Source organism: Camelus dromedarius, chromosome X, assembly GCF_036321535.1.
Source record: "Camelus dromedarius isolate mCamDro1 chromosome X, mCamDro1.pat, whole genome shotgun sequence".
Lineage (NCBI taxonomy): Eukaryota > Metazoa > Chordata > Mammalia > Artiodactyla > Camelidae > Camelus > Camelus dromedarius.
Window position 1 is genome coordinate 25,341,390 of NC_087472.1, and position 15,746 is coordinate 25,357,135.

The following is a 15,746-nucleotide window of genomic DNA, read 5'->3' on the forward strand; positions in this document are numbered from 1 at the left end:
GTTACAACCTTTCCGCCGAGGGAAGCCGGACGCCCTGAAGTCTCGCGAGATTCTGGCGTGACCCAATGGAACGCTGGGCTCGGCTTATCACTAGGGGCGTTTGTTGGGGGCGGAGCTCTGCCCGGAGTGGGCCGGGAGTCGTATGTGCCCGGCGTAGCGGCGTTCAGGCCAGGCTGCTGCTTTAGGAGCGAAGCCGAGGCCATGAAGGAGGAGAAGGAGCATAGGCCTAAGGAGAAGCGAGTAACCCTCTTGACTCCCCCAGGAGCCACAGGCAGCGGCGGTGGGGCTTCGGGGGACAGTACGAAAGGGGAAGATAAGCAGGATCGGAACAAGGAGAAGAAAGAGGCATTGAGCAAGGTGTCTGGCCGGCTGTTGGCCCAGGAGAGGGCGGGACGGTTCCGCCACCCGTGGAGGATGGTTGGGAATGGGGCTGCCCTCTTCCTCTCCCAATCTCTTCCTCTATTTCTTCACTCTAGTGAAAATCGCATCACCTTGTCTCATCCACTCGCCCGAAATGGGGGAGCCCCTCCTGACCAAGCTCCAGGATGGGAGTGAGGGAAGGCGGGGTGGTTTCCAGACAAGGATTTAGGTCAGACCTGTGAGATAATGGGAGCGGGGAACGAGAGTGAAGAGAATGGGGAATTAAAAGGTTAACTAGGGGGAAGTATTAAATAGTGAAAGGCCATTAAGGGTGGGAGTAGTTTGTGATAGGAATATTAATGTAGGTCACTTAAGGGAGTCGGGGGTAGGAGTTAATGGTTTGGGGGCCAGGTCGGGTGCATCCTGTTTTGGGAGCAATGAGGGAGTTTTGGATATTATTTAGAATTTTGAATTCTTTATGCTGAATGAGGAAGGATTTTGTTTTAGGATGTGTTGGATGTGGTAGGGAAATATTAATAAAATCAAGAGTTCGTGGCACCCACAAAAGACCAGGATTGGCATATTAATTTCTTACCACTACATCTATTGAAAAATGGGTGACAGAAAATGAGGCGAAAACCTAGTAAATTGCGGGGCTTCGGATTAACTGAACCTGAAGTTTTCCTTGCTCTAGGCAGTTCTCACTTATGAGAGTTTTTTTTTTTAATAGATTTACTATTATGTTTTGACTAATCATTCTGAACATTCTTCTGGGTTTTTATAAGTGATCTCATCTTTTAAAGGCCAGCTTTCTTCAGGAACAGTGATTCAGGTATAACAGAAAATGTGATTTGTACTAATTTTATTTTCCTTATTCATCTCTTAAGGTGGTAATTCGGAGATTACCGCCCACTTTGACCAAGGAGCAGCTTCAGGAACATCTTCAGCCTATGCCTGAGCATGATTATTTTGAGTTTTTTTCTAATGATACTAGGTAAAATAAATAAATAAAAGAGGGCGGGGGGTAAATGAAAATGGTTTCTTCCATTCTTTTTTATCCTATTGTTTTCCATTTGATTTTTGAACCTGTCTCTTTAATATATGCATACTTGTAATTCAGCCAGACACCTGCAAGCACATTTACATAATTGCTTTCCTCCCTGCAGTCTGTATCCTCATATGTATGCCAGAGCATACATCAACTTTAAAAACCAAGAGGACATTATTTTGTTCAGGGATCGTTTTGATGGTTATGTATTCCTTGACAATAAAGGTGAGTCCTTTTAACTGAAGGGGAGTTTCTTTGTCATTTGTATGTTTAAGACAATATGTGCATCATTGCTTTCTCAATGCCTTCATGGCTTTTCTAAAATCCTGGGTGATAAAATGAGCAACATTTAAAGAGTTTTACACATTTGATAAGCTTATTACAGCCTTATAAATAGATAATGTGACTTTTCACAGCCCTTATGTATTTTTATTAACCTATTGTTTCTGTAGTTTGATCAACCGAATGAAATTGCCACTGTTTTCTCCTCCTGTGACAATTTTTTTGCCCTGTATTAGATGATCCATTGTTTTGAAGATTTACTAGTTTCATCAGTGATACTGATAAATGACCCTTTAAACTTGTATGACAAGTTTTAAATATTTACTTTTCATCTTGCTTCAAGGACCAACACTTATTTAATTCAAATTCTTTATGTCAATAGTTCTCAGTTGGAGTACTGTTCAACATTCTAAGTTGTATGTAATTAAAACATCAAACTTGATGATTTCCCACCTTCTGTTCAGGAGAGTTTATAGGGAAGAAAAATTTCAGCTTTAGCTCTGATTTTATTATCTGCCGCTTGCAACATTTAGCTAGAGAATGTCCAAGCTGCCATTTGCCACTTTTCTTTTGGTTTTGCAATCATAAATGAATATGTGTCTTTTTATTAGAATGTTTTTTCAGTGTTACTTCAAAGTTGATAAAAATGAAATCTTTGTCAGGGAATATGCCAGTAAAAGTTGAAGGACTGCTACTGTGTTTGTCCAGCTTTTATTAATCCCCCCAAAACCAGCTATTTCTCCACTCTAACTTTAGTAGATAGCAGTGATTTTCTGGAAATCTGAGTTGTGTTTAACTTTTCCCTCTCTTTTTTATCTCTTACATTTAAACGAGTGATGGATTTTGTCAATTTATTGCCTTTTAATATCTTGTTCATCTAGACTTAGTAGTACTTTCACACTTTATGTCGTCATCACCTAATGCTTAGACAACCACTGTGTCTAAACTTACAGGATTTTCCATTTTTTCCATTTCTATATAATTCAATCTGTTATATTACCGTGAAATTAATCTTTTTGAAAATAGTGACTTAAGATAGCAGTTGTGAAAAAAAGTCCAAATTCCTTAGTCTGGTAGTCAGCGTCCTTGATAGTTTGGCCTCACTTGTTTTTTTCAGCCTGTCTTCTACAATTTCCTTCTGCTTCGGTCTGGTTTATCTATTCCTCAAATATATCAGTTATTAAGGTAATCTAATTCTGCATTCACTAGGATTTCTAAAATCTTGTTTCCTTTTGTGACTGCTTTGTGATGCTTAATGATCAGTTTTAGTAATGTATTCTGGTTTATGTTTGCATGTCAATGATTTAAGGGTATTTTATACCTTGTATGACACTATTCTATAACAGGGTCTGGTATATTTTTCCAGTAGTCATTTGGGGTTTTTAAAAATTATTCTTGTGATACATATCATAAAATTCAGTGGTTTTTAGTATATTCACAAAGATTTTCAACTATCACCACTGTGTAATTCCAGAATGTTTTCATCACTCCAAAAAGAATCCTATATCCATTAGCAGTCATTGCCCATTCTCCTTTCCCTCTAGGCCCTGGCAACCACTAATCTACTAACTATGGATTTCCTTATTCTGGACATTTCACATAAACAGAATCATACAACATGTGACCTTTTGTGATTGCCTCTCTTACTCAGTATGTTTTCAAGGTTCATCCATGTTATAATATGTATCATAACCTCATTGCTTTTTTTGTTTACATTTTTTAAAATTGTAGTAAAATACACATAAATAAAATTTACCATCTTAACCATTTTTAAGTGTGCAGTTCAGTAGTATTGAGTTCATTCACATTGTTCTGCAACCAATCTCTGAAACTTTTTCATCTTGTAAGACTGAAACTTTGACCATTAAACAAGCCCCCATTTCTCCTTCCCCCGAGCCTCTGGCAACTACCTTTCTACCTCTATGAGCCAGCATTCTGTCTATGAAGTTGCCCATTCTAGGTACCTCATAAAAGTGGAATCATATAGTATTTGACTTTTCGTGACTGGCTTATTTCACTTAATGTAATGTCCTCAAGGTTGATCCATGTTGTAGCATGTGTCAGAGTTTCCTTTTTAAGACTAATATTCCATTGTATGTATATACTACATTTTCTTTATCCATTCGTCTGTCGACAGACATTTGGCTATTGTGAATAATGCTGCTAGGAATGTACAAACCTCTGTTCAAGTCTCTGCTTTCACTTCTTTTCAATATATACCCAAAAGTGAAATTGCTGGGTCATATGGTAATTCTGTTTTATTTTTTTGAGGAACCACCATACTGTTTTCCATAGCAGCTATACCATTTTACATTCCCACCAGTAATGCATGAGGGTTCTAATTTTGCCACATCCTGTCAACACTTGTTATTTTCTGTTTTTCCCCCCTTTAATAGTCATTGTTCTGACACGTGTAAGGTGCTATCTCACTGTGGTTTTGATTTGCATTTCCCTAATGATTAGTGAGGTCATATTCTAAGCTTTCATATGCTTGAGCATATGAACATCTTTTCATTTGCTTGTTGGCCATTTGTATATCATCTTTGGAGAAATGTCTATTCAAGTCCTTTGAACATTTTTTAATCAGGTTATTAGGGGTTTTTTGTTGTTGTTAAGTTGTAGGAGTTCTTTAGATATTCTGTATATTGACCCCTTATGAAGATAGATGGTTTGCAGATCTCCAGTTCCATCAGTTTCCTTTTCATTCTGTTGATTGTGTCCTTAGATACACAAAAGTTCTTAGTTTTGATGTAGCACAGTTTATCTATTTTTTACTTTTGTTGCCTGTGGTTTTGGTGTCTCCTGTTGTATTTTTTAATAACAGCTTTATTGAGATAAAATGCACATGCCATGAAATTCACCCTTTTAAAGTGTACAGTTCAGTGTTTTTTAATATATTCACAGAGTTGTGCAGCTGTCACAATCTATTTTTTAAAAATTTTTCTTCCCACAATCTAATTTTAGAACACATTTATCACTCCAAAGAGAAACCTCATACCCATTAGCTGTCCCCATTCTCCCCACCACTACCCCCCAGCTCTAGCCAAGCACTAATCTACTTTCTGTCTCTATAGCTTTGCCTGTTCTAGAGATTTCTGATGTATTTTTTAAATGAAAATTAGTTTGTAGATTTTTCCCCCACGCATCACAATGTCACACCTTAGAAGTCGAATTTAAATGAATGTTTTACTTCCCTCTCATATCTTTTCATTATGTTATCAGTATGAATTGGGAGCTCCTTTGGTAACATGTTGATTTTAGTTGTGCCAGTGTGATTCATGCCTGTTGGGAGACTCGATTCAGATCACTGTCATCAAAGGAGACCTAGAGAGCAGTGGGTTGACTTGTATCCACTTTTGACATTTTCTTTATTATAGCAAGTGTGGTATTTTTTCTAAACAGGTCAGGAATATCCTGCCATAGTAGAATTTGCACCTTTTCAAAAAGCTGCAAAAAAGAAGACTAAGAAAAGAGATACTAAAGTTGGGACTATCGATGATGGTACAGTATAGCTCTAGTTCTGTAATGCTATTGCTATGGGTTTTTTAAAATACTACCTTTGTGGGAATTAATTGGACTCCAATCTTTTAAATTAGGAAAACATGAAATAAAGTTCATGCGAAATGTAACTCACTGATGAAAGCTTTGCTTGTTAGAGTGGAGGTGGGTTTCTGTAAATCACCTTAGGTTTGTTGATTAGAAGACAATGGAAAAAAAAATCAGATGTTTCAAAGTACAACTCCTTGAGGCCCCTTACCATTTTTACAATGATTTATTTGACTTTTGGTTTTCATTTTTATAAAGAGGAAGAGCTGTGATGGAAAAGTTTCTATACTTGAGTAGCTTAATATAAAGTAGCTGAAGTGGCCAGTCTTGTTTTCTAGGCTTTGAGTATGCAGTTAACTGCACACTTAGTAATTACATTGAATGGAAATACTAGAACTAAAAAACTGAAATAATTGCCATTTAAGGGAAATTGGATCCAGATTTTGAGATCTCTGTAATGTAGCTGTTGGATAAGGACTTCACTGTAATATTTTATATCAGATTGATTTTTAGAATCAACTAGTTTGGTTTCCATTATTTATTACTATAATGGGCATTTTATAAAGAAAACACAGAAAAGACTTGACACACAGCTGCTTATTGATTATATCATAGATTCAGACCTGTAAGAATAGATCAGGTGACATGCTCCACAGCGCATGCTCCAAATACAAGCACTATAACAACTCATGTGTTACCCTTCCTGATGTCAGAGTCATCTAGGAAAGAATTCCAGGAGTTATCGTCACCTCTAGTGCCACATCTAGGACATTCCCCCTCATTTACCTTTTTGGAACACCTGATTTTCACATGCTGAGTTTAACTAAAGTGAGGTATATATGCAGGAATTGCTTACACACTACACACAGTACTCTCTGAAAGTCCCGTAACTGTAGCTTGCAGTTCTCCCGTAAGTGTGACTCTGGATTAGTAGGAGCAGTGATTTTTAAAAGCGAAGTACTTAACATTCCTGGAGGTTGTGTTATAATGTGTAGTGTCTCATTTTCCGTGACCCCGTGTTACACCAGGCTCCCTCAGTGGGTATCCCTAATAGGAGTTCTGAGAGTAAGTGACTGATAAAGCCCTAAATAGTCTATCTTAAGGGTATGGGTAGGTTTATTTTCAGTCTTCCAGGAAGTAGAAAATTATCCTCTTTGATAAGTAAATATCCTAGATATTTCCTATTTTGTTTAAAGTCTGCTATATTTTCTATTTACTTAAACAATTATTTAGATCCAGAATATAGAAAATTTTTGGAAAGTTATGCTGCAGATAATGAGAAAATGACATCTACTCCAGAGACACTGCTAGAGGAAATAGAAGCAAAAAATAGAGAATTAATAGGTAAGTGGGCAAAAGGAATTAAGGGCAACAGCTTTTTCATCAGAAGACTTATCAGACTCCCACTTCTGTCACTTGCTAGCTGTGTGACCATAGGAAAGGCACTAACTTCTTTGAGACTATGTTTCTTCTACTATAAAGTACAGATAATGCCTGCCTCAGAGGATTGAGAATGTATTGATAAGATGGGGAAAATTCTCTGACTTATTTAGTGCCACACAAATGTACACAAATGTAAAAAGTTTGAAGAGTCATATGGGACCTTAAGATGTTGGTAAGCCTTTGAAGATCAATTGGTGTTTTCTAGTAATAAGTTCACATTCCTAAAAAATTTTTGGCCTGAAAATACTAAAAAATGAAATTAATTACTGCAAAATGGAACACTTCTTGAGAAATTCTAGCTTGGATGTTGGTTTTAGTTTTAAGTTATGACAACTATATCAGCTCTAAACATAAACATAGCCTCTGACACAAGGTTTCTAATCTTAGGAACTTATCTGAAGGAAGTATGTTTTTCAAAAAGCTAGCTATGAGGCTAGATAGCATTGTTCAGAATATTGAAAAATGAATTAAATATTCTTCTAAAACTTGGATTTTATTAATGGACACGTAGTATAAGCCCACCTCTGATAGTTTCCGTAGAATAAACTCCCAGCAGTGGGTTTACGGGGTTAAAAGGATTAGATATGTGTAGCCCCTTACCCTAATTTGTTCCCAGTTGAACAAATTTATACTCCTATCTGTAAAATAAGAGAATGTCCTTTGCACTTAATTCTGACAGCAGGAATTACTCTTTTGAAAAATTACTATTTTAATTTGAATTTCTTAACTTTTAAAAAAGTATTTTAAACCTTCAGGATTGAAATAGAATACTGTAAAACTTCTTTCCAATAATATAGTTGTTAATTTAACTGTTTAAGGGGTATGGTTTTCCTGCCTCGGGTGGTTGGCAGGGAATGTCAGAAAATGGAATCCTTTCTAGGGGTTGATAAATATTAATAATCTGTTTACATTTATGTAGCTAAAAAGACAACCCCACTTTTGAGCTTCCTGAAAAACAAGCAGGTAAACCTTTTGTTTTTATAGTTCTCTCAATACTTTTATTTCATTGGTTCACATTCTGTAAACATAAGAGCATTGGGATCCTATAGGAGAAATAGCTGCTTTTTTTTTTTTTTTACCATTATTCTTTAAAGATTTGGCTCATCGGTCTCACTTCCTGACCCTCTTCTCCACTTTGGTTGCTGGACCAAGGATTCACTCTGCAAACCCAGAGAGTCCTTAGCTTGTTCCAGAGACACTCTTGATTTCCTGAAAGCCTCAATTTATAGCAAGGCAGCCGTGGGAGACTCTGATACCAGCAGGCCCTGGTCTTTCTTCTCTCTCATTCTGAATGGGATGGGGAGGGGCTTAAGGAGGTAGAAAGTAGGAAGGAAAGATGACACAGTTTAGTGGGTGCCCAACGTATCTTCAGGATTAAGTTACTGGTGGTGATTATCTTGTTTGAAGGCTTGTGCTGATGTTTCCTTCTAGAGGATGAGAGAAGAGAAAAGAGAAGAAAGGAGGAGGCGAGAAATAGAAAGAAAAAGGCAAAGAGAAGAAGAGAGGAGGAAGTGGAAAGAAGAAGAGAAACGAAAAAGGAAAGATATAGAAAAGCTAAAGAAGATAGACAGAGTTCCAGAAAGGGACAAATTAAAGGATGAACCAAAGATTAAGGTATGAAAATAAACTGACTGCATGTTGCTGAAAATTGCATGTATCTACTTCTTCAAATATGCATGCATCTTGTGTTGGTGTAAACAGTTTTCTGGTTTTGTTTTTGTCTTTTGGGGGGGGTGAATCCATAGAAATCTTTCCTGTAATAGTATTATTTTTAAAATTTAAGACAATTGAAAAGATGAAGTAGTTTATAGGGTATTTCTTCAGTGCAGATCTGTGTTATTTTTAATCATTAAAAATGTTCAATTTTTGAATTATTATTCTCTCAATTCTTATAAATAAGGGCTTAGGGCTGGCTGGCATGAATTACGGGTTTTATTCAGCTTTTCCTTCATATTTGATACATGAAGTTGCCTCATCTGTTTGTTTTCCACTGTCTTCAGGTACACAGGTTTCTGTTACAAGCTGTGAATCAGAAAAATGTAAGGACCAAGTACATGATACAGAGCACCTAGTATCATGTCACACACACAGGTCTTAGTTAATAAGTCCTTTTGGTGGTGGTGGTAGTGTTATTACCTGTAGAAAACCCCTTCAGACTGACCTGAGTCTTCTTAAAAGCTGAGCCATTTTAATTCCTACTTTAGAAGGGAGCCCAGATGACTTCCTGATGCTCTGCTGTGTATCCAGAAGCTTCAACAATATACAGCTAGAGGACAACCATGCCTAAAGAGCTCTTTCTCTTCTTTTTATATGCCTTTCCTAACTGGCTGCCTTGTGGGAGTCCTAGGGATATACATCCTGCATTACATCCTTTTCCTTCTCACATGATTCCCCATGTGATCTTCTTGCATCTACCTGGGAATCTGTGAGCAGCAGATTCTGATTATTGCAGTGCATGTAGGAAGAGGAAAGCCTGTAGAAAGATCCCAGCCTTGCTGCTTCCCTTCTGAGGGCATGGCTTAGGCAGCCCTTGTTCCAACGAACTTCTGGAGAAGTACTTGTACATAGTACTTCAGAGAAAGTCAGAGAAAGATCTCACAGAGGTGGTGGCAGGGTCTCCTTTTACCCTCCTCAAAATTCAGCCATTTATGTGGCTAGGGTTCCCCAAGGCTCTCCAGGGCTCAGTACTGGTGATAAGGGGCTTGGCGGCAGGGTGAGGAGGTTCCCATCTTAATTCCTTCTAGCAGTCTCTCTGTCCGCCATGCCACAAGTGACTTGACTTGCTATTATCAGCAAGGCAGAAGGTAGAGCCAGCCATGCTAGAGACATTCGTTAGTGTTCTTATTAGAGTGGTGAACATCTTGGCTTCTAACAAAGATGTTCATTAGAGAAATAAGAACACTTCCACTGAAACCTGCACATGATATCCTCACTCTACACTGGTGCCTTCTTAGTGTCCAGTTTGGACTCGCAATTTGCAGTGGCTGTCTGTGTGCTGAAATACTTCATGCTTAAGTCTTGTGGTGCTTTGCCTTTTGCTTGGTGGCTTGTATGATGCCTTCACCCTGAGATGAAACTTTGTATGATGCCTTCACTCTGAGACTTGAAATTCTTCTGTTTTGCCTAAAAACCTCTCTGAATATCGAACACCTAGGGGTATTCTAGAGAGATTTGTCTTAGTGGCATGGGAAAGAAACTGTTTTGTCAGCAATTTGGACTTTACAAACCACTTTTATTTTGGAATTGCATTCTGTCATAATATGTATTTTATATATATAATATATATATATATTATATATATATTATATATATAATATATATATGACATTGAGCAGAGTTCCTACTCGGTAGAGATGGAACTTCACAATTCTATTGTATGAGGTATTTGAATTTTTAAATCAAATGCCAAATAATTCTTGTTTTTCATCTCTAATGATAATATGATTGTACCATCATAAGTATGTTACTTCTCTCAGACTCAAGGCAAAATTATTCTTGCAATGGATCTCTCCTTTGGTGACCAAGGTATTTGTCATTCTAATTACTACATAAAAATAGTCCAACAGTAATGGTCTGTCTGCCTAGCATTTTAAATTCATGGCATATTTTCCCATCAAGTTATACTGACATGCTGGTTTGCTACAGAAGGCATAATTAGAAGTGTGCACTGCTCCACTTAAAGGGTGACCCACTGAAAGCCAAAGGAGTTTTGATCCTATTGCCACAAAGTGATTAAACCACTTCATTTGAGTGGATAACACTTTCAAATTAATAGCGTCCTTTTAGCAAATTGCTGCTCTCGTGCATTAGTTGTTCACCTGAAAGTTTGAGTACCTGCAGAGATAGGGGCCTTCTATAGCCTAAATTGAAAATATTTAGTCTATTGTTCTCTTTGGTAGAATCAGAAGACAATGTCCTACCCTTCAAAATAAACAAATTTGTTCTCTTTAAAGCTGCTCAAGAAGCCAGAAAAAGGAGATGAAAAAGAATTGGACAAAAGAGAGAAAGCCAAGAAATTGGACAAAGAGAATCTGAGTGATGAAAGGGCCAGTGGGCAAAGCTGTACATTGCCCAAGCGTTCTGATGGTGAATTTAAAGATGAAAAGCCTAAGAGGTCGGTAGTCAGGGGGTCTTTGGTACATTTGTTTTCAACATGTTTCTAGGTGCTAGTTTTACTGCTATATCCTGGGCTTGTGTCTGAATTAAGATAACATGGTTTTCCAAGGAGCAGAGGGATGAGGAGGAAAGATTTCAAATATTTTAGTATCTTAATCTGGGTGAATGATTTATGGGTTTTTTTGTTGTTGTTTTTCAAAATACTAGTGTTTTGTTTTTTTTTTAATGCTGCTCCAAAAGTACAACATCATTGTAGTGGCCAAGTCAGGAGCAGAGTGTTCCTTCATTTGTGATTAGGAGAACTTCGAGGGTGCATTCTCAGATTTGTTCTTCGTGCAGACCGGAAGAGGAGAGTGCCAGAGACTACAGGGAGCGGGAACGGGATTACGAACGCGATCAAGAGCGCATCCTTAGGGAGAGAGAGAGGCTGAAGCGGCAGGAAGAAGAGCGCCGGAGGCAGAAGGAGCGCTATGAGAAAGAGAAGGCTTTTAAAAGAAAGGAAGAAGAAATAAAAAAAGAGAAAGAAGCACTTCGGGATAAAGGAAAGAAGACTGAAAGTACCGAACCAGTAGGCAGCTCAGAAAAAACTGAAAAGAAAGAGGAAGTGGTTAAGAGAGATCGCATAAGAAACAAGGTGCCGTTTTTTGTTAAACTTGCTTATTTTCACAAGGATTTTTTTCTTTTCCTGCAAGTGTAAAGGACTAGCTCATTGTTTGTTACAGAATTTTTAAAGAGGAACTTTAACTCTCTGCACCTTTTCTGTAGTCGTGGTGGGGTCCTTTTATTAACTGCTTATTGAAATTAAAAACACACAAAAGTAGAGAGAATAGAGGAATAAAATGATGTACCCATCACCTAGCTTCAGCAGTTATCACCTCATGGCCAAGCTTCTTTCTACTCTACCCCATCCTACCCCTACTGGATTATTTTCAAGCAAATCCTAAACAATTTCTTCTTTAAATATGTCACTATTAAGAGTAAAGACTCTTTTTCTTAATAAAATAACAGCATTTTCACACCAGAAAAAAAACTTGACGATAATTCCTTAACATCCTGCCTACTCAGTGTTCAGATTTTCCTAATTGCTTCATTAATATCTTCTCTGTAGGCTCTAAATAAGGTCCACAAATTGTATTTGTGAAATGTCCCCTTAACTCTCTTAATCTAAACACTTCCTCCTCCTCTTGTTTTCCTACCACTTATTTGTTGCAGAAACCAATTTGTCCTATAGAGCTTCTAACAGTCCAGGTTGCCTAATTACATCCCTGTGGCATCATTTAACATGTTTCTCTACCTTCTTTGTTCCCTTGAGAACTGGTAGTCATATCTAGAGCAGAGTCAGCACATTTTTTCTATAAAGGGCAAGATGGTAAATATTTTAGGCTTTGTGGGCCATGTGGTCTCTGTCACAACCAGTAAGTTTAGAAGAAAAGTAGGCATAGACAATATATAAAAGAATGAGCCTGGCTGTCTGCCAATCAAACTTTATTCACAAAAACAGGTGGCCCCTCACCTAGAGCCCTGAATATATTCAGGCTCAATGTTAGGCAAGAACATTTCATAGGCGGTGGTGTGCAGTTCCTATTGCATCATATCAGGAAGCATATAATGTCTGAGTGTACTTTTAGTGTGATGTTAAGATTGATCAATAGCAGTTGTATTGTGGTTATGTGATAGGATGTCCTTGCTCTTAGGATATACAAGCTGAAATATTTAGCAATGAAGGGTCATAATGTCTGTCTACACTTACTCTCAAATGGTCTGCAAAAATAATGTGTCTGTATGCGTGCGTGCATGTGCACACATTAGAGACAGAAGAGGCACATGTGACAAAAATGTTAACAATTGTGAATCTAGGAGAAGGGTATGAGGTATTCACTGTACAAGTTTTGCAACATTTCTGTACATTTAAAAATTTTCAAGATAAAAAGTTGAAAAAAAACAACTGATTGGTTCGGGTATTTGAAGCCTGATCCATCTGTTACACAATTTTTTATTTTTTTATTTTATTTTTTAGGTTTATTTGTTTACTTATTTTTTAAAGAAGGTACTGGGGATTGAACCCAGGACATCCACTGTGCATGCTAAACATGCACTCTACCACTGAGCTATACCCTCCCTCCAATTGTAAGACATTTTATCATCCTTTCTCCTAATGATTTTGCTCAGATTCATTATTTCATGGTGGGAGGTTGGAAAACAGTCATATACATATACATTCTGCCTTTACTGTTGCATTTATTATCTGATATTCTCCTACAAAGAGGAATTTCCCCTAATCAACTATTTGGTTAGCCTAAAATTCAGTTTACACAGGAAAGGCAAGATAAACACTTGATCCTTTACCTTTATTTACAGTATTCAGAGTAACAGCAACTTCTAGGGGTTATCAATGAGTTTTGTTCTGTTCAGTCTTTAAGAACTTGTGGATTTAGAAATATTTGGTGTATTCCAACTTGTTATTGTCATTTATTGTCCTTGTTGATATTTAAATTGTCCCATCTTTGCACAATGGAGCCCCATCATCCATTTCTTTAAATACCACGCAGGAGTATCATCTGCTTTACCATTTCATCTTGTGAAAATAATGAAATATTTTGCTGTAATTATTCACTTGAGAATAATGCTTTAAGGCTAACTTTAATACAGCAGAGAGGAAGGGTAAGGAAGGCTCATGTCATGTTTTGTTGAATTCAGAAAAAGACCTATGCATTTAAGTTTTCCAGGATCATAATGTCATAAACCAAACACATTACTTGAACTGAGAGGTACATGGTGAGTTTATTGAGGCTTATTTAGGAACCTGAGATCTAAAGTGCCACCTGGAGAGCCTCAAGCTGGGCTGTTACATTGTCAAACCTGAATTAAGAGACAGTCATGTTTGTGGTAAGTTACAACGATCTGAGCTCATAACTTCAGGGAGGTCTCCACTTAAGACTTTGCATTCTTGATAATTGTTTCTAACTCCTATAGTTTTCTTAGGTGGTGGTGCATTTTTAAGTCAATTTACTAATGGGGAGGAGAGATGGACAATGGCAGTGGCTTTTAAGTAAAAACTATTCAAGTTGATTCAAGCTGAACCATCTTGAGATGGTTAAGAAAATTAGGCAGTAGAGTTATCAAAAATTTATGCTAGGCATATAAAATATTACTTATGAAATGGTTGCTTTCCTTTGCAGATAGGGGAAAGGAAGTGGGCAGTTAGAAGCAAATTAACTGTCAACACTTACTGTCACGTACTGCACCCTCACATTTTTGGTCTTGTATGAGTTGTTTCTGGTATATATCAATACATAACTTATGACTCTGAAAATCTCCTGTAAATGCTTAGTAGCCGTGTTGTAACACTAATATTTCATTTTACTGTAGGATCGCCCAGCAATGCAGCTTTACCAACCAGGAGCTCGAAGCCGAAATCGACTCTGTCCCCCTGATGACAACACCAAGTCTGGAGATTCAACCATAGAAAAAAAGCAGGAAAGTGGTATTAGCCATAGAAAAGAAGGAGGCGAGGAGTGATAGGTCTGAATGGCTTTAGGTGTCCTGACTGTCTAGGCAGCCAAAGAGCACGTATTAAGCAATCCAGAAGTGCCTTCAGGGCAAAGGAATAGAGAGAGAGTAAGGGGGTCGCTGTGCTGGTGGGGTACACTGCAGAGGAGTGTGTTTTGCATCAAAGCAGGAACCCGATTGCAGGTTCAGATTGGAAGTACAATTTCATTTTTTATGCAGTTCCTACAAATTAATTTTAAAGTGTCAGACAAAGCTGAGGGAGAGGACATGCATTGCAATTTGCAGGCAGGAAATGTCAAGAGAGGACTTAATTAGGTATGACACGAGAAGAAGAAAAGAGAACTGGCTCCAAAATCAAAAGGTTTTGTTAATCCTGGATTGAATTTTTGTAATTTCAGTGGAGCAGAATCACTTTGAAGTCTTGTTCAGATCTAGTTATAGTCATTGTTGGTGAGAACTGTCGACTTTGTGTAGTGTAGAAGCAACAAGCATGTAATTGTAATACAACTAGAGTGAAGGATATAACAAATTTTCGCTTAAGGAAAAATTCAAATAGTCATGTCTATATCCTATGTCCTAAAGTTTTAGGATTAGTTTTAGCTTTTTGTTTGCTTACGTAAGCTTAGCATAAAAATATTTTTAAACATCTCCTTTTGCCTTTAGCAATTTTTTTATCAGTAAAGTTTAACCCTTATTTGGTGCTTGACAATCCAGTCTTTGTTTTATCTTAGGTCTCATGAGCTGAGTGCATACCCTCTCCAGGAAGGAAACTGCACCAATATTTGTTCCTGTTAAATAGCAACTCTTAGCCTTAGCTTGTTTTGCATTGATGTCAATAAATAACAACATCACTCAAGTATGAAGCTAAGTGTGTTTATTAACTTTACTAAATAGCTATTAGTTTTGAGAAATTAAACTTCTGATACTTAATTAACCTTTTGAGAATTCTGAAAGTGGATGAATGATATTTGTTTCTGCCTTCACTAGTACTATGCCTTTATTTTGCCCACCAAGAAGATCAAATCATGGTTCACTACTCTTGTTCCAAAAGAACCAAAATGTTTGGACAACATCCTTAAGCTGCTGCTTCACTTCCATCCTGCTAGCTTCTCCTAATGTCAGTTAGGAGTCAGTTTAGGGGTCAGTTTGCCTTTACTCAGTAAGTCACTGCTTTATGTTTACTCAGCTTTTACAAACCAGTATCCCAAGAGGCAGGTAAAGAGGAAGAGCCATCAAGGTGATTCAAAGAGAGTAGTCCTCAACTGGGAGAGAGTACTGAAATAAGGGAAGGGATATTTTCAAGGAGGAGAGTTGCTGGCAGTGTCCCATGCCACAGAGAGATTAAGGAAGAAAAGAAACATGAAGGGTTCACGTTCACTGGATTTGGCAGTACTGAGGCATGAGTGAACTGGTGAGGCAGAAACCACGTTACAGTGAGGGG

The 15,746-nt window shown here is 37.6% G+C and overlaps 1 protein-coding gene across 2 annotated transcripts; it reads left to right on the forward strand.

Annotated features, from left to right (window-relative positions):
- The first annotated feature begins 73 nt into the window (after nucleotides 1-73).
- UPF3B (UPF3B regulator of nonsense mediated mRNA decay) lies at nucleotides 74-15,161 on the forward strand. Of its 2 annotated transcripts, XM_031446343.2 has the most exons (11): nucleotides 74-357; nucleotides 1,248-1,354; nucleotides 1,527-1,633; nucleotides 5,093-5,191; nucleotides 6,470-6,580; nucleotides 7,599-7,642; nucleotides 8,111-8,293; nucleotides 8,680-8,718; nucleotides 10,633-10,793; nucleotides 11,135-11,429; nucleotides 14,165-15,161. In XM_031446343.2, the coding sequence occupies exons 1-11, from the start codon at nucleotides 202-204 to the stop codon at nucleotides 14,312-14,314; spliced, it is 1,452 nt and encodes a 483-aa protein (XP_031302203.1). In that variant the 5' UTR covers nucleotides 74-201; the 3' UTR covers nucleotides 14,315-15,161. The 2 variants fall into 2 exon arrangements, with proteins under 2 accessions (XP_031302203.1, XP_010984172.2); XM_010985870.3 differs by lacking the exon at nucleotides 8,680-8,718.
- The last annotated feature ends 585 nt before the right edge of the window (nucleotides 15,162-15,746 follow it).

Excerpts from the sequence above, each read along its gene's own strand:
- UPF3B (XM_031446343.2), top strand. The coding sequence starts at position 202 with ATGAAGGAGGAGAAGGAGCATAGGCCTAAGGAGAAGCGAGTAACCCTC. Across the intron at positions 358-1,247 it reads AGAAAGAGGCATTGAGCAAG|GTGGTAATTCGGAGATTACC; the intron begins GTGTCTGGCCGG and ends TCATCTCTTAAG. Across the intron at positions 5,192-6,469 it reads AGTTGGGACTATCGATGATG|ATCCAGAATATAGAAAATTT; the intron begins GTACAGTATAGC and ends ACAATTATTTAG.